General features: G+C 51.7%; 1 protein-coding gene, 1 long non-coding RNA gene and 2 other non-coding genes across 12 annotated transcripts; 1 reads left to right on the top strand and 3 right to left on the bottom strand.

Annotated features, from left to right (window-relative positions):
- On the bottom strand, window positions 1-26,995 carry SHF (Src homology 2 domain containing F). Of its 9 annotated transcripts, XM_024998061.2 has the most exons (8): window positions 18,292-18,804; window positions 9,616-9,757; window positions 7,127-7,333; window positions 5,820-5,960; window positions 4,389-4,560; window positions 4,133-4,252; window positions 2,200-2,243; window positions 1-740 (listed from the first exon to the last, which is right to left on the bottom strand). In XM_024998061.2, exons 1-8 carry the CDS (start codon window positions 18,787-18,789, stop codon window positions 715-717), a joined length of 1,350 nt encoding a protein of 449 aa, XP_024853829.1. In that variant the 5' UTR covers window positions 18,790-18,804; the 3' UTR covers window positions 1-714. The 9 variants fall into 9 exon arrangements, 8 of the variants coding, with proteins under 8 accessions (XP_024853829.1, XP_059746853.1, XP_024853828.1 ...); XM_059890870.1 differs by lacking the exons at window positions 2,200-2,243; window positions 18,292-18,804 and adding an exon at window positions 26,046-26,995; XM_024998060.2 differs by lacking the exon at window positions 2,200-2,243.
- Window positions 24,480-27,346, top strand: LOC132346380 (uncharacterized). The gene is made up of 2 exons (XR_009496219.1): window positions 24,480-25,674; window positions 26,452-27,346. It is a non-coding gene; the product is annotated as an uncharacterized lncRNA (long non-coding RNA).
- TRNAH-GUG (transfer RNA histidin (anticodon GUG)) lies at window positions 25,392-25,463 on the bottom strand. The gene has a single exon. It is a non-coding gene; the product is annotated as a tRNA-His (tRNA).
- Window positions 26,924-26,995, bottom strand: TRNAH-GUG (transfer RNA histidin (anticodon GUG)). The gene has a single exon. It is a non-coding gene; the product is annotated as a tRNA-His (tRNA).

Genomic DNA, 27,346 nt, shown 5'->3' with positions numbered 1-27,346 from the left:
TGCCTGGCAGGACGGAGTTTATTTATTGCCTCTGGCCCAGAGCCGGGGCGGCCCGGGGCCTGCACAAGTTCCCGGCGGCCGAGCCCTTCCCCTCTTTCCCCACCCCCAATGCCGTCTCCATCCCAGGGGTCGGTCTACCCGAACCCCCGCTGGTGGTTTGGGAGTGGAGGCGGAGAGATGGCCAGGGTGCCCCGGTGGCCCGCGTCCAGCTCCATCCGGCATTCACCTTTCCACCCAGGATGGCGGGGAAAGGGATCGCCACCTCTGCCCGAGGGGAAGAAAGGGGCTGGAGCTATCGATCTTAAACCCCTTAAACCCCTCGGAAGACCAGTGATTCTGACGTCTCCTTCCTCCAGGGGCTATTCTTTCTCCCCAGGGAGTCTTCAATCCTCAGCTCCCGACCACCTCTAACTCCAAGGTCCCTGTAGCCCTTCCCCTTAAGAATAAATTAAGGAATATCACAGCTTCCACTGATTCCTGGAAGAGGGGAAGAAAGGTTGGAGAGGTCGCTCAGGGCTGGGTCCAGATCTGTCACAAGGCCCGGGCCTCACCCCTACAGAGTCCGGATGGCCACGGGGTAGAGCAGGGACATGTGCTCCGCGCCCTTGATGGGCAGCTTGCGGCTGGCGTAGTGGTGCACGATTTCAGGGACGCTGCTGAAGGGCGGGCTGTTCTGGCCCAGCACGTACTTGTGTTCCTTGGTCCGGGACAGCTTCATGTGCATGAAACCCTGACTGCTCCTGGGAAGAGGAGGAGAGACCCTGTTGAGCCAGGGCCCTCTCCAGTCCCTGTACCCACCCGTCCCACCCTTGCTCCCCCAACCCCAACCCTGGCAGTGGTTCTTTCAAGGCCGCTGAGGTGGAGGGCAGTCCAGAAAGCAGGGAGGAGATGGAGGGGATTTTGTGAGTAGGCGGCAGCAGGCATTGGCTTTGTGGTGAGGGCACTGGGTGTGCCAAGAATGTGTGTGTGGTGAGTGTACAGGGTGTGTGCAGGTGGAAACAAGCTATCAGCACCACCCCCCAACCCTGGGATCCAGTCTCTCCCATCCCCGCCCCCAGCTAGGGCCAGTTTATCCTCCCCCTCCTTGAGCTGTGGGGGAGAACACCTGTGTAGGGGGAGATCCTGGTGATTCATGAACAGACACCCTTGGCAGGACAGTGGGTGGCCAGATGCGACAACCAAGTGAATCTTGGTTGGGATTCTCTCGTGCAATGATTTGGGGAGGGGGTGAGCTGCTTTGGACATCCCTCCAAATCTGGGAACACCCAACTGCCTGGTCCTGAGGACATCCCTTCACCCTCCTGCTAACTGGGCCTTGGGCCAATCTCCCAACCCCCCCCTCATCTATCCAGCTCTTCTGCCTGGGATGACATCATCACTAGGCTGCCTCTCCATTCCCTCCCTCAGAGAGGACATGCTCCACTGCCTCTCCCATCTCCCCACCACAATCCAGGAAATCAGCATTAGTGCCCAGCCCTGCCCACAAGACGAAGACCATGCTGCTGAGCTCTGGCCAGCTCCCAGCAAGAACGTCTGTTCAAACTACCACCAGCCTGCTCAGCCAGGCCCCAGCTCTAAAATGCACACACAAGCAACAGAGAAACAATCCTTGAAGAACCCTGAAGCCCGAGGACTTGCTTCTGCTGGTCTGAGCCCCTGGAGGGGACACGGGCAGGGCTCAGAAGCTGGTGAGAGGCAGGGCTGGCAAGGGGGCTGCTCTTTGTGAGGCCCCACCCTTGAGTTGAGGCTGGCAAACCACTTGTTTCCCATCTACATACAAAGAAGGCTCTGCCTGGACGCATTGCACTAGGCCTACAGTGAGAAAGCACGGAGAATGGGGAAACTAAAGAGGAAAGGGATGGGAAGAAAAAGACAGGCCCTTAAACCCATCCTTCCCTTCCCGCTTAGGGTGGAGTGCCCTCAAGCCTGGGTTTGTGTCAGGGTGTGGGGCCATCTTTCATCTGCAGGTCTGAGATAAGGCTGAATTGACAGTGAGCATGCAGGCCCCAGAGAATAGAGCAAAGGGCCTAAGAAAAGTTACAGCCCCTGGGGCAATGGAGAGGGGAAGCAGTGAGTAGTCACCCTCCCCTGTCCTTCCTGTGCCCAAAGCCCAGCCCATGGCTGTGGGCAGCAGTGTGGGCCCTGTGCTCTCACCGTTAGGGGACAGCCCCCTCCCCACAGTGCACTCGGGGGGATTACCTCTCCTGAAAACTGTCCTTATATCTTCTCCTTGAGGGACAGGTCTGGCCAAAAAGAGCAACAAGTGGTCAAAGAACTGAGTTGGCAGCTGAGAGCTCAGCCTCCGTGTGGTTAACTGACCTCCTGGGACAAAGTCCCAAGCATCCATTAGGACACAGTAGAGCCTTTGCCTGACCCTCTGGGAACCAGGGTGGGACTTGCTGGCCCACAGCGTGAGGGCTGGCAGGCTTTTGGAGGAAGCTGTTTAATTACCAGTGAAAGCCCTTCCATTACAGAGACAAGAGAAACTATAATTGTATTTCAGAGAAGCCATTTATATGCAAACAAGACTCTGGCAGACAGATGCTGGCAGGCCCAGATGAGCCTGGGCTGGAGCAGTGTCCAGGCCGCCCCCTCTCCTTCCCTCCTCTGGATAAGGGAGGGCCCGGACTCTGCTCTGTTTGGGAGCCAGACCCCGTTGTCTCTCCTTGCTTTGGACCATACCAGCCTTGACGGGGGTGGAACTGTGTAATGGAACAGTGAGGTTCGTGGAGTCAGCCTGAGTGGGGTTCAGAGCCCGCTTTGGGCACTTAATTTGCTGTTGGCCTTGAGCCAATCACGTACCTCTTTGAATCTGGTTTCTTTTTCTATAAAAAGAGATTGATCTTGCAGGTGGCAGTTGGTTTGGAGATGGTGTTATATGCTGCTTGGCACCTAGTAGATGCTCTAGGAATCATGACTATGATTTTTAAAGCAATACACATTTCCGAAGTGATGTAGATCAAATTTTTGACAAATAAAATTTTTCCTGAATGTTCCTTTGTTTTCATAACTTGCAGGCCCCCTGAGCATAAAAGCTGGAAGAACCCTAAGAGATAGCCATTGGACATATTTTGCAAATGCAAAAAGTCCAGAGAGGTTAAGTGATTTGCCTAAGGTCACACAGGTAGTTTTACTAAAATCTAAGAATGAAATTCAGGTTATCTGACTTTAGTTTGGCATTTTTTTCCCATTATGTTTTAGTGAAGTTGAATAATTATCCTCAAATGTGTGTGTTTAATACTCCCAAATTTCCATATATTGGATGTTTGAAGTTCGGTATACCTGTACTCTAATGCCCCCTAGGAAATATGGTAGGAAGTGGCCCAGTAACGATGGAGATGTGAATGGACAGCGCTGTGACAGGCTGCCATGTGGGGTTCTATTAGACAGAACTCCTGGGCGCCAAGGAGACTAGCCACCCTGCCAGTAGAACCTGGGAGGCAGATGCTGGTCTATGTAAAATATCTGTGCCCAGAGTGGAAGGCTAAGGAGGAGGAGGTGCCCTGACTTCTCTGCCTCTTTCAGGACCCTTTAAAGCTCAGTTGTCAGCCGCCATCCCCAGACCTTCTGCCCACCTCCTCAGAGTGAACAAGAACAGCTCTGTGTCCAACACTCCACTTTCTTCCCAGGACCCAGCCTCCATCTCACCATGTTGAGTTCCACAGGCAAAGTTCCTATCTCTTCCCCTGTACTTCTAGAACATCTTGGACTTTCATTAATAATGATGACACTGATAATTTATTAAGCATTCAGCACTATGCTAAGTGCTTATTTCATTTAATCCTTCCCTATAAGGCAGATACGTTATTGCCCCTGAGGCCCACAGAGGTTAAGGGGCTCCAGGTCACAGAGCTAGAAAGGGACAGAACACGTCTAAGCTGGATTCAATACCTTAACTGTTTTCCCCAAAGGACTCCAAGCTCCTCGAGAGCAAGTCAAGCCTCAGTCAAGCCTCAGGTGTCCGGGCTTGGCCCAGAGTCAGCACGTGTTCACAGGGGATGACGTTCTCTCCAGCCTGGGAGAGAACTGGAGACTCCTCCTGCCCTGCTGGTAGTCCTCACACTGATTCCCCTTGGACTCATCCTGACAGGCTCATCTTGTCTAGAGCCCCCAGCCAGCAGGCCCCACTCACTTGAGGGACAGGGAGAAGTCGTTCTTGCTGGTCTCACTGTTGCGCACCAGATAGCTGGCCTCTTTGCACAGCCGGAGCAGGTTCTCGGCATCTGTTCGGCTGATGGCCCCGTGATACCAGCTGAGGACAAGAGAAAAAAGGGGCGCATCTCTGCTGGGTCCCTGGCTGTCCAGGCCCACCCATTCTGAGTGTTCCCAGCAGGCAAGTCAGTGCCGGGAAGGGAGGGGAGGGTCCCCAACTGGACACAGACACTCACACCTGGTTTTCCAGAGGCAGTGCTGGGTCTGTCCACTCCCCCAGGGGGCTGCTGGGCTCCATGCTTAGGGGCTTGGCTGACTTGGGGTTCCCTGCAGAGAGTCGGGGAGGAAGGCGCCCCTTCTCCTCTCGGCCAGGTGACAGGCAGCTCTTCTCAGATCCTTCAAACTGGGCTGTGGGGAACATACCAGTCACAGACTCTGAGGACCCTAGAGGTAGATCCCTATAGCCTAGCCAGGGCTCCATCCCCATTTCCACCCAAAAGGGAACAAAGGAAAGTTCTGCAAGGGTGGGGCCTGCTCAGAAGCCTGACTAGCTCTAGGGACAGTATCTGTCCTTTCCTTGGTGGGGGCGGGGCTCAGCTCTCCTGTGCACACAGGGCCTTTCGGTCCCCATTCTGTGGCAAGAGAGGGGAGAGAAATGACATGAGAAACCACTTAAGCCTCTCCCTCTGGAGGAGATGACTGCCTTCCCTCTCCCATCCCCCTCAGGGTGGCTTCAGCGCTGATAATATTGTTTCTTTCTCCTCCTCAGAGTTCATTACCGTTCTCCAAATCACCCTGCCAAGCCATTCTGTAGAAATGACTTATCGATCCGAGAACAATTATCTGATTTCCCTTGGTGCCATCCTGACAGGCCATCCCTGCCCAAAGCCTAAAGCCGCCAGCCTGCCCCCGCCCCCAAGGTCGCTGCCCATAGGCTCCCCCACCCCCACCCCCCTGCCCCCGACAGAAGCCCAGCAGAGGCAGCGGTGCCCTCCCAGACCCCAGAGCCCTTCCAAGACCCTGGGCAGCCTGCCCAGGGAGGGCTGAAGCCAGTGGCCCACACGGGTAAAGCCAGCATGCACAGGTGACAGAGACCCCCCCTCAGCCTGTATTTACATGATGCCCACTCACACACAGGCGCAAATATACAAACAAGTGCTCATGCCTGTGTGTGTATGCACAGCCGCAAGCCCACCCCTGGCTGCCCATTGTGCATAAAACTGAACATAGATGAAGGGTTCAGTGTCTTCTCTCTCCCCATTTGGGCTCTTTTTCTGAGTACCACTTTCAAGCCCTCCAGTCACCAGGTGCAAAATCAGATCTCTCCTTTAAGGAGTCAGGTCCTTCCTGTGCTAGTATCACCTAGCCTCAGGGTTATTTGTGCTGCTGAAGGATCCGGTCAGGCAGAGCTCTGCCCCAAAAGGTGAATTTAGAAGAGTGGATTTACCTGGCTTGGTGGGAAAGGTATCTGGAAGGGGCCTCTCTCAGGAGGCACCTCCCTTGTGCTTTGGGGAGGGAGGACCGAGGCCTTTGTCCCTTTCCTCTCCCTCCAGGGCCAGAGGCATTCCTCCTGGGCTCTCTGAACTCCACCCCACCTCTCAGCTCCTCCCACCCAATCCCACGGGGCCTAGGGGATGGCCCTCTCCAGAAGCCCCCACGGGACCCACCGCTGCCATCCTCCTGGCTGGGCTCGGGGACGGGGGAGGCTGGACCGGAGATGTCCCTGTCCCCGGTGGGCAGGGAGGGGCTGCTGTCCAGCTGTCCCACGGGCGGAGGCCAAGGTAGGTCTTTGATGACCTTAATGTCAACTGGAGCCAGGAGCAGCCGGGAGAAGAGAGACAGACAGAGACAGAGACAGAGAGAGGCAGAGATTGAGACACCGAAACCAGAGCCAGGATATAGGACAGCCTGGAAAGGAAAAGGAGCAGAGGCAGGGGCGGCTTCTGGGGGAAGAGGACTCTTAGGGGACTGGGTGGAGCCGCACTGACCGATCCAGTGGGAGGCTCCAGTGACAAACAGCAGAACACAGGGCCTTGCTCTGCCAGCCCCACAGGTCCCTTTTGATGTCTCTCGAGCCTCCAGGGCCCAAAGGGACTGGGCAGGGAGGAAAAGTGGGACAAAGGGCTGTCCACACCACCCAGCACCATACCCAGGCGCCCCCACAGCCTCCTGGCACCTCCCACCTTGCCTCTCTTCTCCCTTTCACCTGAAGCCTGGGAACTCATGGGTAGCAAGACCCAGACAGTCTGGCCGCAGGGTGTCAGGAAAGCTCAGACACGGGGGCAGATATTTTATTGAAATTTACCCCCCACACTCTCAATCCTGAGCCTTGACAATTAGCAGAGCCATGCCACTGGCGGCTGCAGGACTGCTAACGAGGTTTCCTAATGACGAGCATAGATTTTCCCATTAAGCAATCCAAACAGTATTGATTCTCCAAGGAGACTCCTGGAGATAAATGGCCCATCCTCAACGGTGCATGCTTTACAGGAAACAAATGAGAAAGCTGTGGTTTCTCAGTCTGACTGCCAGGGTTGGGGGGACAGAGCAGAGAGCCGAGTCCAGCTCCAGGATGAGCCCCTTGCCCAGGGAGGGTTGAGGAGGACACAGGAGCAGGAATGAGGTCTAACGGCACTAAGTCCTTGATGTTCTCACTGAATCAAGGATCCAGGCTCTTGCATCACCCACGCACACCCTCTGTGCTTTGTTTTGTTAAATATAAGTCTTTAACACAGGCCACACGTTTGAGCATTTTGTTTGGAATTTCTTTACTTTTAAGTCTACCCTGCCTCCTAAAAGATGGGGGCCTGAGAGGTGGTGATGCAGGAAGTCATCCCCTGACGCTGCACACAGTTCGTGTTCACAGTGCCCAACTCATCACCTCTGTCCCCAGGGCCCAGTCCTCCCATTTCCCCTGAGCCTGGAAAGCTGCTCCGAGGCCCCAGCAGAACTGCCCTCTCTACCCAGGACTCACCTGCAAAGGCTTTGGAAATCCGCTCCTTCTTCCACTCCCAGGGCTGGTCATACTCCTCGGGGGGCCTCTCATCATCCTCTGGCAGGCGGGACTCCCGGGGCCAGGGGGCCCCCTCACCCTCTGGGGTGGCCCCCTCCTCCTCTGGCTCATAGGGTGTGTCATACAGAGGCAGGGGCTGAGCTGCTGTCTCCTTGGAGCCCCGGATCTCTGCCAGGGCAAGGCAGGAGGGGAGGTGTGAGTGGTCCTGGCTGCCTGGCTTAGCTCCCCTGGCAGGCAGCACCCTCCAGCTATAAGACTTCAGAGGGGAGGCTGCTGACTCTGCAGGGAGACCAGAGGCCCCTCAAAACACCCCTGGGGTTCCAACAGCATGGGACCCCACGGAGGCAGGGGCAGAGAAGCACCAAAGGGAAAGACTGAAAAGAGATCTTGTGATGGCCAGCAAGGGGTGGGTTGCTGAGGCTTACTCATTTCAGAAACTGAGGCAGAGTCCATTTCCTCCTTGCTACCCAGATCCACTTATTTCTTTGAGCCCCAAGTTTTGTCATCTCACAGTCAGAAAATCCTTCTTTGTTGTTCAGGCACTGCTGACTTCCTCCTCCTTGAAACTGTCCCCTTGGATGAGTCAATTTCATGGACTGTCTGCCTCTCTGATCACCCCCATTCAGTCTCTTTCCCTGGATCCCTCTCTTGGTCTCTGTTCTCATACGGCCAAGCCTTGTTCATTTCTCCCTGCCCTCACTCTTCAGTCTCATGGCACCCTTTGCATCTGTATGTTTCCAACTGCCATAAAGATATTTCCCTTTGGTGTTTCAAACTCACTGCTTTCTTCCAAAGTTCTAGTCTTTTCTGTGATCCTCTTTTAGGGATCATTGACCCCAATGAAATTTTGATAAAAATTATGGAGCTATTCCCCCAGAAAAATGTGCAAATTTTCTCATACAATTCCAGGGCACTCCTAGACCTCCCAGGTATCCACACCCCTCTGATCTAAATACAGTAGCCACCCTCTCATTTTCTCCACTGCTGGCGATTACACTGCTCTCCTTGGTCCTGGCCCCTCTTCTTTCTCTGAATCCCACATGTTCAGTGCCACCTGCTGACTCCCCGCTCTCAACTCTCTACGACCCCTTTCCCTCTGACACTTTATCTTGACTTCCATTCCACAGGGCCAGGTCTCCTCGTCTAGATTACTGCTAGGGTGAACCTCCATTCTACAGGCTCATGTTTCATGGTCTCCATGGAATAACACTCCCTGCTTCTCTCTGCCCCTTCACCCACCTCACCCAGGGAGGGAGAGCAGCTTATCTGATTGGACAGTGGATGCTTCCTTTCTTTCCCACATCTGTCTACTTGCAGAGAGAGAACATTCTGGTTCTTTCTCCTCCTGCCCCCGTACAGGGGCCTACAGCTGCCCTGTGTTGCCCAAGCCTGAGTGGGCAAGTTTAATTCTGTGGTGAAGTATTAAGAAGCCCATTGTAGTGACATAGCTAAGTAATGTTCTCCAATCAACTTTATCAGTAATAAAGCTGACATTGCTATCTCCATCTGTCTGTTTCCTTAATCCTATTTCTCAGTTATTTCCAAGCCTAGAGGGGAAGAAAGAAGTGTTAATTATCGGTCTCTTAAAGCCTCAACAATTTCCACAATAGCCTAATAACTCATCTTCCTGATGCTCAGTTCTTCTAGCCTGTTCTGTACACCAAAGCCTCAGTAATCCTCTTAAAATGCCATATTCATCCTGTTTCTTTCTTGTTTAAGAATACAGAATGGCTCCCCTCCCCACTTTGGAGCAAGTCCAAATGCCTCATTCGAGCCTTTGCGATCCTTTACTGCCCCTCTTAGCTCTTAGCTAGGCTTAGCCTTCTGCCTAGCACTAAGATTATTTGCCCCTGAACAAACCTTCCTTTCATCCTTCCCTGGGGCCTTGGCTTACACTGATTCACCACATCCTCCCCTGTTGGTCCCTTTTCCTGTATGCTTTCTTGACCTCTGTTCCCCAGGGCCAGGTCTTATTCATTTCTCCCTGCCCTCACTCCCTGAACTACATACCCACTTCTGTGCACTGCATCTGCATGTCTAGTTATGTGTTTCCAGTCGCCACAAAGGTGTTTACTTCAACATCCCATCGTTTCGACCCCATCACCTTCCCTATAGCTAGTGATTCTCTGCTTGGGATCAGTGACCCCCAGCCCAGCCCACTAGCCTGCCCTTCCTGACTATCCCAAATGTTTTTACTGTCTGATCTTTGGTTGTATGGCCTTCTCCAGTACCTTAGGTCTTAGGCTCCATAAGTCCCAGCTCCTCCAAAATGACTATCTTGAAGGCAATGGCCACCACCCTCCCCAAGGACCCAGCAAAGGCTTTCTCCCTATTTTCTCGGGACCAAGGAATCAGTCCTTAGACTTGTGGGTCCCAGAGCCTGTTCTTCAAATACTCAGGCCTCAGGGAGTGTCCCCCACCCTGCTCCCACCCCCGACTCCATCACTTACCAGCCATCATCTTTTGTGCCTCATAGGGTTCCATGTAGCCGTCATTTTCAGGAACCTTCTCTGGGGCTCCTGCAGCACCTATTGGGCCTTCGCCAGTCTCCTGAACATCAAAAGGGTCCGCATAGTCTTCTAGAATTGCTAACTGTGGGAAGAGAGTGAGGGGAGCAGGCTTCAGCCATCTGAGAGACAGCTCTGCTTCTCCCCGGTTGCTCTGTCCATGGGAACAAGAGTCCTGGCTGCCCAGGAGCTTGGATGGGGACAAGCTCTGGCTCTTCCTTTGTGGGGTCCCCCACCAGGCTGCCCACAGAATGGGCCATCTTCCTTTTCTCTTAATTGTGTGCCTCTGGGCCATCCACTAGGCAAGGTGGCCTAACAGAAGGAATTAATTCAGAAACCTGCTTATAAAGGTGTTGGGAGTGTCCTAAGAATAAGCAGGAACAGCAGGCAATGAGGCGATTAGCTTGGTTCATGTCTACCATTGCACTCCCAGATGCTGAAAATATTTGCTGACCATGGAGGAAGGAAGGGCTGAGCACTGACTTTATGTCACAGTTCACTGGTTTATCCTCACAGCCCTTCAAAATGCCATATGGGAATTATTATCCCCATTTTTAGGAAATAGAGGCTCAGGACAGGTAGGGAACAACATACCCAAGTCTGTTCCAGGTAAGCAGAGGAACCAGGATTGGAACCTGTGCCCTTTGTGCAAAATCATGCTGCCAACCTGCTACCACGGCATCTTGGCTATCCTGGGAGAGAGACCACCTTAGGACAGCCCTGAGAAAACCAGAATTTGGGCTCTGCGGAACCCCTCTGGGCTCTTGGAGGGAAGGGACAGGACAGCCCTGGCCTTGGCCCTCCATACTCAGGCTGCCCCTTCTCTCACACAAGTGGCTCATGGCCACCCCTCTGTTCCTGCTTCCAGTCAAGGCAGAGTGAATGGCAAACCACACACCCTTCGGAAGAGCTTAAGGTTCTGGGGCGGGACTCATTGAGGACAATAGAGCCTTTCTCCAAGCTGGGCACAGGCTGGGTGGTGGGGGGACCCGCTGAGGCAGACACAGAGCCCAGTCCGCCCCGTGCCAACAGCCCTGGGAGATCACTGCACACCAGGATGCTGGGCATTGACAAGAGGTAGCTGTGAGGCCTGTGGCCTAGGGGAGGGCTGCTCCTGCCTCTCCCCCATTTTTCTAGACTTTCTTTCTGGTCCAGATCAGAACTCTGGGAGTCAGCTGGGCAGGGAGGCTGTGGGGATGACCACCCTGGCCTGGGTAATAGGATCTGAGACCCCTAGCAAGGCGGAATGAAGAAAGAAAACTTCCCATCTCAGATACTCCTTTTTGCAGGTTCCAAGTGACTTAGCAGCAGCAGCAGCAGCACTCTACAGGCCCCTCCAGGGGTCTTTGACATGCATCCCAACAGCTCCTAGCAGAACTCTCATCCTTCAGTTCTTCAGCTCCCACTTGTTTCACCTCGTTCCAATCAAGACCGCCAGCTCCTTTATCTCTACTGTATCTCTGCATGCCCCTAAGGCCACATCTCAGATCATCCTATCACCTCCACCAGCTCTTCCTGTAACCTGAGCTCTTTGTCATTTTTGTCTCTCCAGCTCTAATAAGCACCTGGTCCACAGTAGGCACTAGAAAAATGTTCTCTCTCCCTCCCTGAAGTTTCCGGTCACTTCATTACCTGAAAGCTCTATAATCTCTTTTTTATCTCTAAGGCTTTCCAATTACCTGGATCAGCTTATTTCTCTTTAGAAAGCCTTCCAGTCAGTCTCCCCCCAGGTCTGGTTAGGGGCTCTGTGCTGGGCTACCATCACATTGTGTAGTATATACTTGTCTTCTTATCTGTCTTCTTGCTGACTGTGAACTTCCTGAGGGCAGGAATCATGTTTACTGCTAAATTCCCAATGCCTAAAGTGCTCAGTAATTCTGTGTTGAATCAGTACATATAAACAGGAAGGAAGAAAGGACAAAGGAAGCACTTTTCCTTGTTCATTCAGAAGAGGAAGCATGAATCTGGGTGAGGAGTCAGACAGAAGGTATGAGTCCCCAGAAGCTGCTCTGGGAGCAGAAGCACCTGGCCCAAGCCCCAGGCCCTTCCTCCCCAACTCCACGGAGCACCCCATGCCCTGGCTTTCCAAGCTCAGTCAGAGTTGCAGGCCGGCCCTTCCCACCAGAGCCTGGGCCAGGTGCTGTGACCCCTCCCAGGCTGGCGTGGGCCTCCACAGCACCAGCCGGCAGGGCCCACGGGCACCCAGGTGGCAGCTTTGTGGGCAGCTCAATGGCTCCTCTGTTCCATTCCTGGCTCTACACCTGCTCCAGGAAGCCCCGGCCCTCACCTTAGGCGGGGGTGCCCAGAAAAGCCACCCACAGGACAGGGATCAGGAACAGCAGCAGAGACGCCTGCTGGGAGGTTGGCAGGACAAGCACCTGCCTGGACATGGGGGACCCCCATCAGAGACCAGACCTGCTTTCGCAGTGGCTTCCAGGTCACGTGAGAAGGCAAACCATTCAGGTGTGGGGAAGCTGCCTCTGCCGGGTTCTGACACCTTTGCTCCACCACGACTTACTTTATGGGTCCTCTACTCGACTCTGATGTGCTCACTGTAGTATATGGTATCGGCCTGGTACACAGTAGCTGCTCAGTGCGCATTCTGGATGCTCAAAAGGCCTCTTGCTCCCCAGACTCCATCTTCTGGAGAGACACCAAGTCTCAGTCCCCCATTCATCCTAACTGACCAGTAGGGGCTGTGGGAGCAGCCAGTCAGGAGAATGGGTATTTGATGGGGATCAAAGCTTTTGGCTCAAGGGCAGAAGGAAGGAACGGACAGGGAAGGCACCTAAAACACGGGGCTGATATTTAGGCAAACCCTCTGGTAGTTGGAACGCTCCTGAAATGCTGAAATATTTCCAAACTAATAGGTGAGTAGCTGCTCCCCAGAGGGCCCCCTGCCAACCAGGTCTCCTTCCCCTCCTGCCATCTGGCAGGGTGGCTCCAAGACCCTGCTCTTGCACCTGTTCAGTTGGGCAGTGTCCCTCCCAAAGTAGCTGTCTGGCTCTGCCTTTCCTTCCTGCCCAGGCCTCTCCTGAGGGAGCTGGCAGGCCCACCATGTGGTTCCACCCTCCCACTCTGCAGCTGGACCCTGCTAGGAGTTCCTGAGCCAATCCACGGGGTTCTTAAGGCCAGGGGAGCAAGGGGGACACATGTCACAGGATTTGGGCTCTATAAGGTCTCCAAAGTCTACCACTGTCCCTTTCCTCTATTTCTTTCATTTACATTTAATGTCTGGAAGCTTCTGGTCTTTTCATCTGTGGAATGGGGTTGGTATTAGTATCTGTCTCACAGGATTGGGTAGAGGACAATGAATACAAAAGTCTTTGGCTCAGAGGCTGGCATGGAGTCAGTGCTCCATCAGTCTTAGCACTGATGATAATCTCTTGTATACAGGCATTGGGGCCCCACAGTCCAGGCTTGTCCAGGGTGCACAGTTTGCAGCAGTGGAGACAAGAAAGTCAGAGACCCAGGTCTTAGTGCCTTGCCATAGATTTTCCAGAAGAATTGGGAAATGTAGCATCTTCCCTCCTCTACTTGTAGATATAAAATACACCATAGCATGTTAAAGGCTATGAGAAGTCCTACAGTCAAAAGAATAAACTAATTTTGTCTAATTCAGCATTTCTCCAAACTATTTTAACCATGAAATCCTTTTACCACTGAAAATCTGTCAGTTTTGGAAATGGTGTACTACTGATATTTACCTTCCTCAAGATCAAACTTTTTGCACTTTCTGTTCCCACTTACCGGAATGCCCTTCCTAATATTATCTGCCAGGGAAATGCCCTCACATGAAGCAAATTTGTTATTATCCTTTTCTAACCACAAAGCAATGCCATGCCTGTAAAACATTCAAACATCACAGACGTGTACTAACTAACCCTTGTTACCAACCTTTGTAAGACTCTTGAAAGGTCTGTCTGAGGGCCACTTTGGGATTCAGGGGCAAGTGCTGGCCTTCAGCATTCAGGAAATTGTGAACTCAGCATAGAATGCAATCCTCATTCCTTCTTTAAGAGTCTCCTTCCCCTTGTTCATTAGCAACTGCTTAGTGGCACATCCTTTCTCTGCAGGGGTCCTCGAGGCAGGTGCAAAGGTCCCACGATGCTGGCAGTCAGTCTGGAATCTGGCTGCCCCAGTGGGAACTTCAGCTTTCCTAACTAGCTGTGAAACCAAGTAAGCGTGACTCAACATTCCTGGTCTCCCTATTTGTAATGCTTGAATAATAACAGACCAGACTTGTCCTTATAGGGTTGTTGTGAGGATCAACTGTCTAATATACGCGAGCTGCTTCAAACAATGCTAGATACGAGGTAGAGGCTCAGTAAACATCCATGATTACATTGTTAGATATGAAAAGAACAAATTTCGGGATCCTTCAGGAGCTCACAGTGACACACACACAAAACAAGCTCTGAAAGAGAGAAGAAGCACCTTGAGGTGCTATGAAGCTACACCACTGGGCCTCAGGCTCTGGAAGCATGACAGGCTCACTGTATGCAGGGTCTGGGCCCCTTCTCCGCTCTCCTATCATACCACACTGGTTCTCCAGGGTAGCTGGTGTTGGCTCCAGGTACCCCTCCAAGCCCCGACCCTAGCCAGCTGCTCCCATTCTGGTCACAGGCTCCTGCCTGTTCCTGGCTCCCAAAGGTAAAGCACCAGGGCTGCAATGTCACTGAGTCACTGGCCAACAAGCCACAGGTGTCTTCCAGAGGAGGGAGTGTCACAGCGTGAGAAGGCGGTAGTGAAGAGAGTGGACAGGCCTGCCACACCATCCCAGTCACCGCGGGCCTTGGCCCTCCTCGACGCACCAACGGCAGGGGAACCAACGGCAGCACAGATGACCAGCCCGGGCCACAAAGGGTTCAGAGGTCTAACCAGTCCACAGAGGTCCCTTGACCCAGACCCTTCTCTTTTCCTCCGTCACTGGGGACATGAGGACAGGTGTAAGATAAACAGATCAGACCTCCAGATTCTGCGCAAGTCATAAGAAGGAAAATTAAAGCAGACAAACCCCAAAAAGGCAAGACCTCAGCCTCCCAGGCGGTGCCTGGGCCAGTGTCATTTAATGATACTCAAACACTCCATAAACACTGGCTAAGGGAGGGCCCCTACCTGCCCCCCTAACCCCAGGGCAGGCATAGCTTGTTCATCTTCTGGCACCCGGAATGTATCCTTCACTTCCTTCCTCCTGCCTATCTGTTCACTCATTTCCAAATTGGGACTGGAGGATCCAAGTCCACATGAAAATCATCTGAGGTATAGCATCTGTTTTTCAAAGTTCTTAATATTTTGGGCCCTGTGAACACCAATAAGAATCCAAGAGCTGTGAGCCTTTTCGCAGAAAAATGCTCACTCACCCAAATATCTGCGCACTATTTCTGGAGGTTCGTGAACCTTAGAGGCCTATCTGTGAGCTAGGGACAAGAACCTTAGTTTCAGTTCATCCAAGGTGCCTGTCTTATTGCTCACACCACTTCTCTCTCTTTGCTCTCACTCTCACTCATTCTCTATCTCTGTCCGTCTCTCTCACACGTATCTTGGCATGATGGAGGCAAAGGACACATTGTGCAGATGGTCAGAGGCAACTCAAAGCTTCATCCAGTCAGGGCCCCTCTCCCAACCCCAGCCCCTTTTGCTAATTAGATCAGGTTTTTCCTGTTGAAGGTCTGAGAAAAGGGAGCAAAGCAAGGGAAGGCACAGCTCTCTAGCCCCTCTGCCAGAGCACAGCCTGATGGCCAGACAGGGCCCAGCACCAAGAGGGAGCCTTCCTGCAGCCAGATGGCAAGGCCCCGCCTGCCTGGTGCAGGGCGCGGCTCCCGCTGCTCCCACACCTGCCCTGCCAGGCCTGCCCAGATGGCCACCTGTGCACCCCTGCCAACTGCAGCCATGGGTCTCAGGGTGGGCCAGCAGCCAGAGCCCTGCATGGGGAGAAGGCTAATGGTCTTGAGCTCCCAGGCCTCTCAGGGTCCTGTCTGAAGGCCTATTCTCTCCTGACCCACATCCACTCATCCACTGGGCTCATTCCCCTTCAATCTCTCTGGCTCATCACAGAAGCATTTCCACCCATTGCATCAAATCTCATGATCCAGCCTCTCAGAGGGTTCTGACCCACCCAGTACCAGCTGCTGGGCTGCAGGAGAGAAATGAGCCAGCCCAAAGTAAAACCTGGGGCCCAGCTCCGTCGCGCCTCAGGAAGTAACCCAAAAGCAACAAGCCAAGGGGACCTGCAGGGCTAAGAGCGGGGGAAACGGAGACTAAGGAGAAAGCAGCCACACAGAACAGAAATACTGGCTGAGCAGGGGCTCAGGGGGCCAGGCTGGCTCACTATCTAGAAGCCACAACTCTGTGCAGGCTCTGCAGGCATGGGCCGACACCTGGGTTTAGGGTAAGGGGCTCAGGTGTGCAGTCTGGGCTCTTCCTAAGAAGATCCAAACTGTTCTGAGGGGGTGGAGCTGCTCTCTCGGAATGGTGGGGCAGGGGGTGGGGGCAGCCCCAGGTCAGCATCCCTGCCCTGGGGCCAGCTCAGATAGCTTCCTGGATCTTTCTCACACACCCACTAAACCACTGAGTGCTCCATTTCATTTCTGTCCCCACAGCTGACAAAGGAGTCAGACACTGCTTAGCCCACAAGGTCTGAGCAGCCCACAGATCACAGAGCCGACTAGGAGAAGGATGGATGCCCTCGGTGAGAAGAGGCTGTGGGTTTCCACATGGTTGTGTGGGCACAGCCCCTTCCTTGGGGTCTCTGTGAGAATATGGACATGGGCAGCTTTAGTTAGGGGAAATGCTCACCCTCAGGTCACTATGGCAATGATCAGTCACAACTCAGGACTTATTTATGCACCACCCCTCTTCATGCCAAATTCTGTGTTAGGTGCTTGTGAGACATAATATGAAGACATGGTCCTTGTCCCGGAGGAGTCCATGGCTTGGTGGGCAGCCTGTTATGCCTTTCCAAGAGGATGCAGAGAGGAGGAGGGCCAGGGACATTCCAGGCCCACATGCCCATAGGCAATGGTCAGGGAGGAGGAGACTAACTGGTCAATAGTAAGAACAAAGCCACTGCCACCACCACCATCATCAACAGGGAAAATTAGGGAGAAGAGGAGCCTAAGGACACGTGGGGACAGGCCAGCCACCTTCTGCCGGCGAAGGGTCTGCAGAATGGGCAGGATGGGCAGCCGTGCCCCATGGTAGGAACTCAGGGAAAAATAACTCACATTCCTGAGGCTTTTCTCTGACCCCGACACATCTCTCTTACCCAGGAAATTGGGCAGAACAGCATCACACGTTCAGCTGAAAACCTCAATACTGGAGCCAATGGATTCAGACAGCAACTTTGCTTTCCAATCAAAGAAAACAGTGTTCTCTGCTGAGGAGAGGGGAGTAAGCCCCGGAGCAAGCTCCCAGAGGTCAGTGAAGGGACAACAGAGCCAGGGCCACCCACAGAGTCACCTTCCTAGAATTTAGGGCCACAGGGGCCTGAGGATGGCTTTCAGCTCTCAGGCCACACTGGGGTTGGGCAGGGGGTGGTTTCTCTACCTGGGGCTTTGAGCCACAATGGATGTTCTCGAGAATGGTGAGAACCCTAAGCCTGAAGATCCATGAAAAGCTCTAACCATCCAGGAGGAGGAGGCCAAGAAGAGAGGAGTGGGCTCAGTTGCTTAGTCCCTTCTGGGCAACAGGTTCTGAGCACTGACTGTCCCCACGTTGTTGTTTAGTTGCTAAGTCGTGTCTGATTATGACCCCATGGACTGCAGCCTGCCAGGCTCCTCTGTCCATGGGATTTCCTAGGCAAGAATACTGGAGTGCGTTGCCATTTCCTTCTCCAGGGGATGTTCCTGACCCAGGGATCAAACCTGAGTCTCCTGCATTAGCAGATGGATTCTTTACCACTGAGCCACCAGGAAAGCCCGACTGTCCCCATACCTGAGGAGATAGGGAAGGACAGCAGGAGTGGCCCTGCCTGTACCTCAGTGGTCGGCATCCTTGGTGAAGAGATGCATACTGCTGGTTCTGGCTTGCTAAGAACAAGTCTACCCTGCTCAACAGTCCACCCATCTCCAGCACCATGGGTTAAGGCAAAAGCCAGCTTTTGCCGTGTCCGGGAGAAAACCAGTCTTCCCCTCCTTTCTGGCGCTCGAGCACCTGCAAAGATGCTAACAGGAGGTGGGAAGGAGCTTTGTGCTCACTCTGCCCTGGGGGGGAGGGGTCAGAGATCAAAGGGCAGTGAGCTGCTGCTCCCGGAGAGTTGAAAGGCCATAAACTGGGGAAAAGCGGGGCTCAAATCCCGTTAGAAAAAGGCTCCCTGATTAGGCTCCGGGGGCTGCGATGAGGAGAGCAGAACCTGGGAGGGGGAGGGTCACTAGTTCCGGGGCGATAATAAGGGAAAGAGGCAGAGTTTGGGGCGCACGTCCCAAATTAGTAGGTCGAGAATCTGAACAAAGGTGGATGAAGCCTTCGAGCCCCGGGGTCAGAGACTAAGATCGTGTCCGCCAGGAACCGTGACACCAAGGGGCCCGGCCCCGGTCAGGCCACCTTTGTCCCTCTCGTAAGCCTCAGACCTCCGACCACCTCTCCTTCTGGCCGCCCCCTGCCCGGCGTGGCACTCACCCTGTCGCTGCTGGCGGGGTGTCCAGAGATTCGTTCCTCAGGCGGAGGAGCTGGGGGGCCAGGGGTCTCGACCCGAATAAGGCGGTGGGGGGGCGAGCCGTGGCGCGGGGGCGGAGTGGGGCCGGGGGCGGACGGGGTTGCTAGGGTAGCGGTGCCGGACGGCCCCCCGGAGTAGGGGTCTTCGAAGTCACGCTCCCTCTGCAGCCGGTAGGCAGCCAAAATGTCCGGGGGAGGTGCGGGGGGCGCGGCCGGGGAAGGTGCAGGGGGGCGGTAGTCCGGCTCGGGGGGCGCCGGCTTGCCCCCACCTCCGCCGCCGCCCCCCCCGCGGAAGCCCAGATGCTCCCGGAGCCACTTGGCCACTCCGCCGCTGCCGCCCCCTCCTGGGCCCGCTCCTGCACCCCCGGCGCCGCGGCGTGATCCTGCCGGGCCGCCCCCCGCGCTCCCCTGCGCCCGCGGGCCGGGGCCGGAGCCGGCCGGAGGAGCTCCGCTCAGTAACATAGGGCCGGCCAGACTGAGCTAGGGGAGAGTGGTGACCGGGCGGGGGGCGGGGAGGGGGCGGAGCTCCGCCGGGCGGCGAGAGGGGGCGGGGCTCGTCGGTAACAAGGGAGAGGCGGGGTTCCGCTACCTAAAGGGGCCTACCTCCCCCCACTCCCCGCCCCACGGAGAGGAGGGGAACGCGCTTCCAGCCTGTGTGCTCGCCGAAGACGCGAAGTGGCGACCCCAGGGCAGGTCATCCGACTCCTGAGGATGGACTGAGGATAAATCCTCCACGTGTCGCCACGCCTGTCCCTGCAGGGGCTCACCTGCCCACGTCTGTTCCCTGCCGCCACTTCCCACCTAGCGCGACCCCGAGAGGGGAGTCCTTAGACTCCTGGATTCCTGGCTCTCCGGCTCCTTCTGCCCCTCCCCAAGGCCACTCCTAACTGGGAAATATTATCCTAGGAGGAAAAGCTGGGGTTGGGGGCAGGCAGAGGGGAGGCCGAGATGGGGGCTGCTCGGTAGGACCGGGTTTCGGCGTGCTGCTATGGGAGCCCCACCTACCTCCTCCCATCCAACCGCTCTCACTGCACATACTCTAACCCACTCCAGGCGGACATCTCACATCACAGACAATCAGCTCCCTAGAGGCACCCACTTCTCCCGAGTGGCTTCCACACACGCCCTCCTCACAGGCAAACAGCCCTTGCACAAACGCCTCCCACCCCTGAGCTCACCCATTCTGAGCAGGTCGACCCGGCCCTGATGCCAGAGAGCGCAAACACGCAGAAATTCTTTCATGTCCCGGGTTTCCTTGTCCGTCAGATTAGTGACAGAATAGAAACAGACAAGTCAATAAACCAAGTCTAGAAACAGTTACAGTGTTGTCTATCACAAACCCCTTAATCCCCAGAGGCTCAGATGCTCAAGCGATAGGCATTTTTGTCTTAGAAATAAAGCCAATTTCTCCCCAGAAATATTGTAGCCCTGAGGCCCGACTCCAACACTTGGTTTTGACTGTTGGAAAGACAGCAGCTTCACTTCATCAGCATCCATCCCTCTGACACCACCTCAATGTCTCCCTCAATGTCTCCCTCTCTCTTAGGCTCATATCTGCTTTGTGAGGGAGCAAAGAGCCACCTGAGGTCCCAAAGGGAAGGAAGCTCAAAACTGGAGTACAGTAAGATGTGATGGCAAAACTGAGAATCTCCTAGGATTCCCAGGGCCCCACGTCTCAAAATATTTGCTGAGTTTCTGCTTTGTGCATATTCTAGTTGGTGTTACAGGACGGTGCTTCTCAAACTATAAAATGAACACAAATCTCCTGGGGAATTTGTTAAACTGAAGTTTCTGTAGGTCTAGCTGGGATGGAATTTCGGTGGAATTCTAACAGGCTTCCAAGTGATACAAATGCAGCTGGTCCTCCCACCACTCTTTGAGGGGCAGGACTGTAGGAGATAATTGAAATGTCTGATATTGTATATGGTTTCATGAGGTATAATAGAGAAAATATCACGCACATCATAAAAATATGCGGCTTCAAATATGACTAATGGACTTCCTAGGTGGTCCAGGGGCTAAGACTCTGTGCTCCCAAAGCAGGGGGTCTGGGTTCCATCCCTGGTCAGGACTAGATCCCAGATTCCACACGGAACAATTAAAGATTCCATATGCTGCAGCTGAAAGATCCTACATGCCACAATGAAGACTGAAGATTCTGCAACTAAGACTCAGTGCAACCTAATAAATAGATATTTGCTTAAAATTGACTAACAAAGCAAAGATATAAATAAATATCTTTATTTATTATAAAGATAATAAATTCTAGAAGAATGATCCAGTAGATTCATATTGGAGGATCTCCTCAATCACCAGGTGTTTAACAGTAATTGTGGGCTCGAGACACATCTCAGGATCAAAAGCAAGACCCTCCTCTTGCCACTGATTCTTACCTTCCTTATATCTGCAAAGGGCATGATGACTGTCCTGTGAGCATTAAGGGAAATCATGGACATGGAGTGATGGAAATGATGGAACAGGCTTTTAGAACTGTAAAGTGCTTACAATGGTAGGTGTCAAATGAAGCCACCTATGTTTAAGAAATATGGAGCTAAGCTTCTGACAGCACAGAGGAATGGAATCAAATAAGGTCTGCACAAAAGTTGTCAGGCTTCACGCAGTGGGTAGACCTGAACTGGGTAGGGTGTGGGTAGATGAAGCAAAGGAGCAAATGGTCATTCCAAGCTAAGAGGTCAGCGTGGGTTGAGTGAACCAGCATACCATTAAGAAGGGGTGAATTCATAGTGAGGAAGATTAGGAAGTAAAATCACATGAGGATGGGGGAGGATATCATAAGGATAGTTTAAATGATAATTAGAGAGCTCTAATACTTTATGTACACCGTGAACTTACTTTTGTCTTAAACTTTTGTTAATGCACTTTCAGAATCAGGCATTGTTGAGCACCTCATGGGGCCAGATAGCTTGCTAGGAACCAAGGATACAGAGGTGAGGCTCTCAAGACTTGGGTGGAGTTTGCCAGATCCAAAGTCTTGTACTTAAGCATGTTAAGCATTGCACCATAGACTCAGGATTCTGAAGGTGATCTGGGTGTTCTCATCACTCAGTGAGCTTAACAAATGTTGAAATGAATAAACATCATTTCTCTTGTTATTTTTATATAGCTATAATTGTGGTATACACAATTTTGTATCCTTATTTTTTTCACTGAACATTGCATAATTTCCCCATTTTTATTATGAAAGCTTTATTTTCTTCCAGGTTTTTTTTTTTTTTTTAATTTCAAACTTACAGAATAATTCAAGTAAGTACAAGTAAGAAAGTACAGGGGAAATCTGTATACCCTTCACCTAGATTCACCACTTTTTAACATTTTGCCACATTTGTTCTATCCCTTCAGCTTTTTCCCCCCCTTAACGATTTGATGCAAGTTTCAGTTGTCATGATGCTTCAGCTCTAAATACTTTAGCAGCCATTCCCTAAGAATAAGGAATTCTTCTATGGGGCCACAAACCATTATCATTAATAGCATTGTCTGTTATACAGTCCATATTAATTTTTTTCCATCCCTCCCTGCCAAATGTCATTTACTTGGGTTTCCCAGGTGGCTCAGTGGTAAAGAATCAGTCTGTCATTGCAGGAGATGCAGAGATGTGGGTTTGATCCCTGGGTCAGGAAGATCCTCTGGACGAGGATAGGGCAAGCACTCCAGTACTCTTGCCTGGAGATTCCCATGGACAGAAGAGCCTGGCAGGCTACAGTCTATAGGATCACAAAGAGTCAGACTTGATTGAGCGACTGTGCACATACATGCTGCTAAGTCGCTTCAGTCGTGTCCGACTCTGTGCGACCCCATAGACAGCAGCCCACCAGGCTCCCCCGTCCCTGGGATTCTCCAGGCAAGAACACTGGAGTGGGTTGCCATTTCCTTCTCCAATGCATGAGAGTGAAAAGTGAAAGTGAAGTCGCTCAGTCGTGTCAGACTCTTAGCGACCCCATGGACTGTGGCCTACCAGGCTCCTCTGCCTATGGGATTTTCCAGGCAAGAGTACTGGAGTGGGGTGCCATTGCCTTCTCCAACACATACATACATATATACATTTGGGATTTTTTCCGTCCAGATTCAGGATTTACCAAGGTTCCCCTGTTGCACTGTTTACTTCTTTACTCTCTTTAAAATCTTGAAATATTTCCCTTTTTTTTTCTTGCTAGTTTGTTTTTCATGACATTGCTCATTTTGAAATGTCCAGGACAGTTGTCATGTAGAATGTTTCACATTTTGGATTTTTCCGTAGTTTCCTCATGATTAGATTCAGGCTTGACATTTAAAAAAAAAAAAAAGACCACTACATTTGAGATGATGTGGACTTTCCAGTGTGTTACACTGGCAGGCCAGTCAATAGTGCTCATTGTCCTTTATTGGCGATGCTAGGCTTGATCACTTGCTTAAACTGGAGTCCATCAGATCTCTCCATTTCACAATTTAGAGTAAGTTGTGGTGTGATAACCTAAGACTATTAGCTCCCAACATGTTTTACCCAGCGGTCTTAGCTTCCATTGATGATCTATGCTTACATTTGTTATTACACTGGGGATTGCAAAAGGTGACTCTAATTCTGTCATTCTGCATTTATTATCCGGCATTCTTCTGTAAAGAGAGAGTTTCTCCTCCCCCAACCCCTCCACCCAATCCCTGTGGTCTCAAAAAAAATTTTTTTTAATTTAATATGTATAATCCATTACCATCATTTTTTTAATGCTCAAAACTGTCCTAAATTGGGCCAGTAAGAGCCCTTTCAAGAAGCTTCTGGATTCTGTTGACTTGGTCTTGCCAGTCTTTCAACACTTACTTGCTTTCTCACATAAGATATTCCAGACACAACTTGTACTTACCAGTCTGCAGTTCTTGTACTTGTAATCAATTTCTTTAAAGGGGTCTTACTCCCTTTAGTTGGAGATGGCAGTTAAAAGTTGACTTTGTACTTTAAAAATGGCTATTTAATATCTCATCAAATGAACATACTTTATCACTTTATTTGTTGATCATTTAGGCTATTTCCATTATCCTCCCTTCTAAATAACTGTAACAAACATCTTTATGTGGATAACTTTTCCAAGTTTAGGATAAGTTCCTTTGGCAAGATTCCCAAAAGTGGAGTTATTGGGGCAAAGAGTGTATATTTTTTTCTGACTCTTGTTACACGTTATCCGTTTGCTCTCACAGAAGGTTTTTAAAGTCAACGACTTTTATGTGTTAAGACCAGTGACTTCTCATTTCTCTTTCTCCTGTCTGCTGACCTCCTCTATGCTTAAAGTCCTCTTCTCCCAAACTTTTCTTGAAATGACACTGTTCTCTTTTCTCTCAAGACAAATCCTGTCTTCCTCCCTTAACGTGCTAAGTTTGCACATGTCCCAAAGCCTAGTCCTTAGTGCTCACTTCCCTTGCTGGGTACTGCGTGGGATGTCCTTACTTCTATTTGCTTACCTTTGAGTGCCCAGTCCCATTCTGAACTCTCATTCCTTCTGGTTTTGTCTTTTTCTAAGCCTGGCCCTTGCCTTTGGTCTCCAGCCTTGCCTTGCGTTCATCTCTGTCCACAACCTTGAGAAGACAAACATATCCCAAATATATGAATTCTGTTCTTAGATATTCTGCATGTAGATGGAGCTTCATTTGAGTCATGTTTTCTGGTATAAAAATAACATGGTTCTGTGTTGCAAGAATACAACTTAAAATGCAGCCATACAGCAAACTGGGCCACTTATCTCATTTATGGACTCCATAAGATATCTCTGTTCAAATATTTATGAGGAGGCTGTATTCTTGGAACACAAACATAGTAGGATTCAGTTCTACCTTCACTGAACTTGAATTTTCTAACTTGAGTGGTTTGTGATTTAAGTTGGATTCTGACAATAAGGAAGAAATGGAAGTCCAGTTCAGTTCAGTCTCACAGTCGTGTCTGACTCTGCGACCCCATGGACTGCAGCATGCCAGTCTTCCTTGTCCATCACCAACTCCTGGAGCTTGCTCAAACTCATGTCCATCCAGTTGGTGATGCCATCCAACCCCTCCTCCTCCTGCCTTCAGAGGGTCTCCAAATGAATTCTGACCTTCCAACCTAAAATCAAAAGAGGGCCAATTCCCAGCAGAGCCCAGGCTCCCATCCAACCGTTTTTTTTTTGGGGGGGGGGGCAAGGTAATGAATGCTTTTCCCTTATCTTATCAACCCAGAGTTCCACCCTCCCCAACCAGGAGCCTGTGCCTGGGGAGAAAAAGGACTAGATCAGGTGGGTGGAGATTCCCCCTGGGGTATGTATACTCTTCTGTAGTGGGAGATAGGTTACCAACGCAAATCTAAGACTTCAAGTTTAGTCTGATTTCTGGGGGTGAGGAAGAAGAGATGTCACCTGTACTATGGAAGAAGCAAGCGGGAATATATGTGCATACATGTATCAGATGACCCTAAGTGGTAAAGAACCCGAGAAGGTTTCAACCCCTGGCTCCGGAGGATCCACTGGCGGAGGGCGTGGCAGCTCATTTCAGTTTTCTTGTCTGGAGAATCCCGTGAACAGAGGGCTACAGTCCATAGAGTCGCAAAGAGTCGGACACGACTGAGCGACTTAGGACACGCATACATATACAAATATTTATTTATACAAAGACTGCCACAGAAAAATATATTGGAAACTGACGACGATTGCTAGATAGGGTGAAGAATGAGAGGGAGACAGTTTTCACTGGGCTTGTTCTTTGTATTCTCCATTTGAAAATGAAGACTTTTTTTTTTTTTTTTTAATGTATGAAAAGGAAAGAAATCGCGAGGCCACAGGGTCGCTGTTTTGTTGGTGTAAAATGATTTTGACACTGATTTTCAATTTTTTTCAGGAGGGAAAGGGTTACAATTTGTTTGCTCTAATGCTGCATTCAGAGGATTAAATGAGAATTATTGAAGGTGGCGATCGGAGGTGGCTCAGTTTTCAAAGTAGAGAGATGCAGCGTTTTGTTTCAAAAAAGTGAGTTATGATTTATATAAAGCGTCGTGGACTAGGGTGGGAAAAGGAATTTAAAAGTAGAGGTCCCTTGCCGTGCCATTGTTGCCACAATGCCGTGACTCGGATTCGAACCGAGGTTGCTGCGGCCACAACGCAGAGTACTAACCACTATACGATCACGGCGAGCTACCGGAGACCTGTCAGGCGAACTTTCGGATTGTCTTCTTCAACAGTTATAGGCCTTCCCATTCTGCACGTCACCAAAGGGTCCACCTATGGGGCGGGTTCAGGCCTAAGGCCGAGTCTGAGAATGCGCAGGCGCATTGCTCTTTTGCCAGTTGCTCCGGTTCTCTCCAGTTTGGGTCCATTAGCTACCCGAGATGGTGACGATGCAGTAAGAAAGAGTGGGTTCCATGTAAGGGAGGTGGGAGTTAGGGGGTACCACTTGGGCATCCAGGGACGGGACTGGCCGTGAACTCAAAATGTTCACAAACTGTGTAACTCGCCTTCCTTGGAGGAATCCCATCTCCTGTGCCCTCGAGACCCTTCCAGCACCGCAGACCGGCAGAGGGGAGCTCCTGAGGGCTTCTCTTTGTTGATTCCCCGAGTGACCGAACGCTGCCTCTGAAGGAAGACACCCCCAGAATTGGACTGGCTACTTAGAAGGGACTCCATGAATGTATCTCAACCTGCTGTTCCCCTCATCTGCAGCACCCCCTTCCTTGCTTCCCTTGCTCCCCCGACGGCATTGACTCGTCCGCTCACCTGTGTTTCCGCCGGATCCGGTGCCATCCTCTGTTGTGTCCCTGGGCGCAGCAGGGAGGGAGCCCGATTTTCCTTCTGGATACATCGGAGCTCTCGTCCGCAAGGCGCCTAGAACCAGGCTGAGTCCACAGTAGGCAGTGCCTTTTTGCTAAACAGAACGTGCCACTGGTTCTAATGAGTGAATCCAGAGGGACCACCCGTCTTTCTCCAGTGTCGTCTGCTCTAATCACTACCCCCTTCCCCCACTGCAGAGCAGTCGGAAGGATCCTGCTAAACCCGAATGGAATCTCACTCTTCTAACTCTCTTCCCAACACCCCTCGACTTTCCTCAGTGTCGTTTCCCATTTCTTAGTTACTTGCTTTCAACAGGTCCTTGAGAAGCGCTTAATACTACCTTTCCGACCAGGGCCCGTAAGCGTCGTGGGGATGAGATGAAGAGAAGACCTGCAAAGAGGAATTCTCTTCGTTCCATTTCAAGACCTTAGCTCACGAGATTATCCTGGCTGCTTGCTGCTTGACAAATTCCCTTTCTGCCTGTAAAGAGCTACTTCCAAGGTCACTTGTTCTGCGAAGACTTCTATTACCGGAAGCCCATTTCCAGTGCTGCTATGGAAATTTGTACATATGTTAATTTTAGCACTTTGCCTCTTGAGTGTTCTGTGCTTTGTTTGGGTTGTGCCGGATAACGTGCGTAGCCCAGTGTAAGCGGAAGCCTATATTCTTCCGAAATCCAGTGTAGCTAGACCTGGCGTAAATATCGTTTCTGTCACAAGGGGATTGGGATCCATTTTCGAGAAAATTGTCACAAACTGAAGATAAAAAAAAAATGGAGGAGAACGCTAAAATGCAGCCCCCTTGCCGTGCCACTGCTTTCGCAATGCCGTGACTCGGATTCGAACCGAGGTTGCTGCGGCCACAACGCAGAGTACTAACCACTATACGATCACGGCGAGCTACTGGAGACTTGTGTCTTTTGCTTCTCGCCTGAGCTCTTCTCTGTTTAAAGCCCCGCCCCCTGGCTGTGACATTGCTAATTCCCGCCCATCTTAAACCTCGCCGCTCTGCCCGGGCGTACGCAGGCGCACTGTCTTTCAGCTGTCTCAATATCAGTCCGCACTCTTCCGCGGGACAGATCTTGCGGTTTCACTACCGCGGTGCTAGGTATCTTGGGGTTATCTTACTCCGCATCTCGAAGAAAGTTGTGCTGTGGACCGGAACTGATTTTTCTTCTTGTGAGAGTTAAGAGACAGTCCCATTCCCAGCCAGAGCCTGTTCAGACAGCACGAGCGCCAGGGCACAAA

The sequence above is a fragment of the Bos taurus genome, chromosome 10, assembly GCF_002263795.3.
Source record: "Bos taurus isolate L1 Dominette 01449 registration number 42190680 breed Hereford chromosome 10, ARS-UCD2.0, whole genome shotgun sequence".
In the NCBI taxonomy this organism is placed as follows: Eukaryota; Metazoa; Chordata; class Mammalia; order Artiodactyla; family Bovidae; genus Bos; species Bos taurus.
This window is presented reverse-complemented; position numbering and strand designations above follow the sequence as displayed.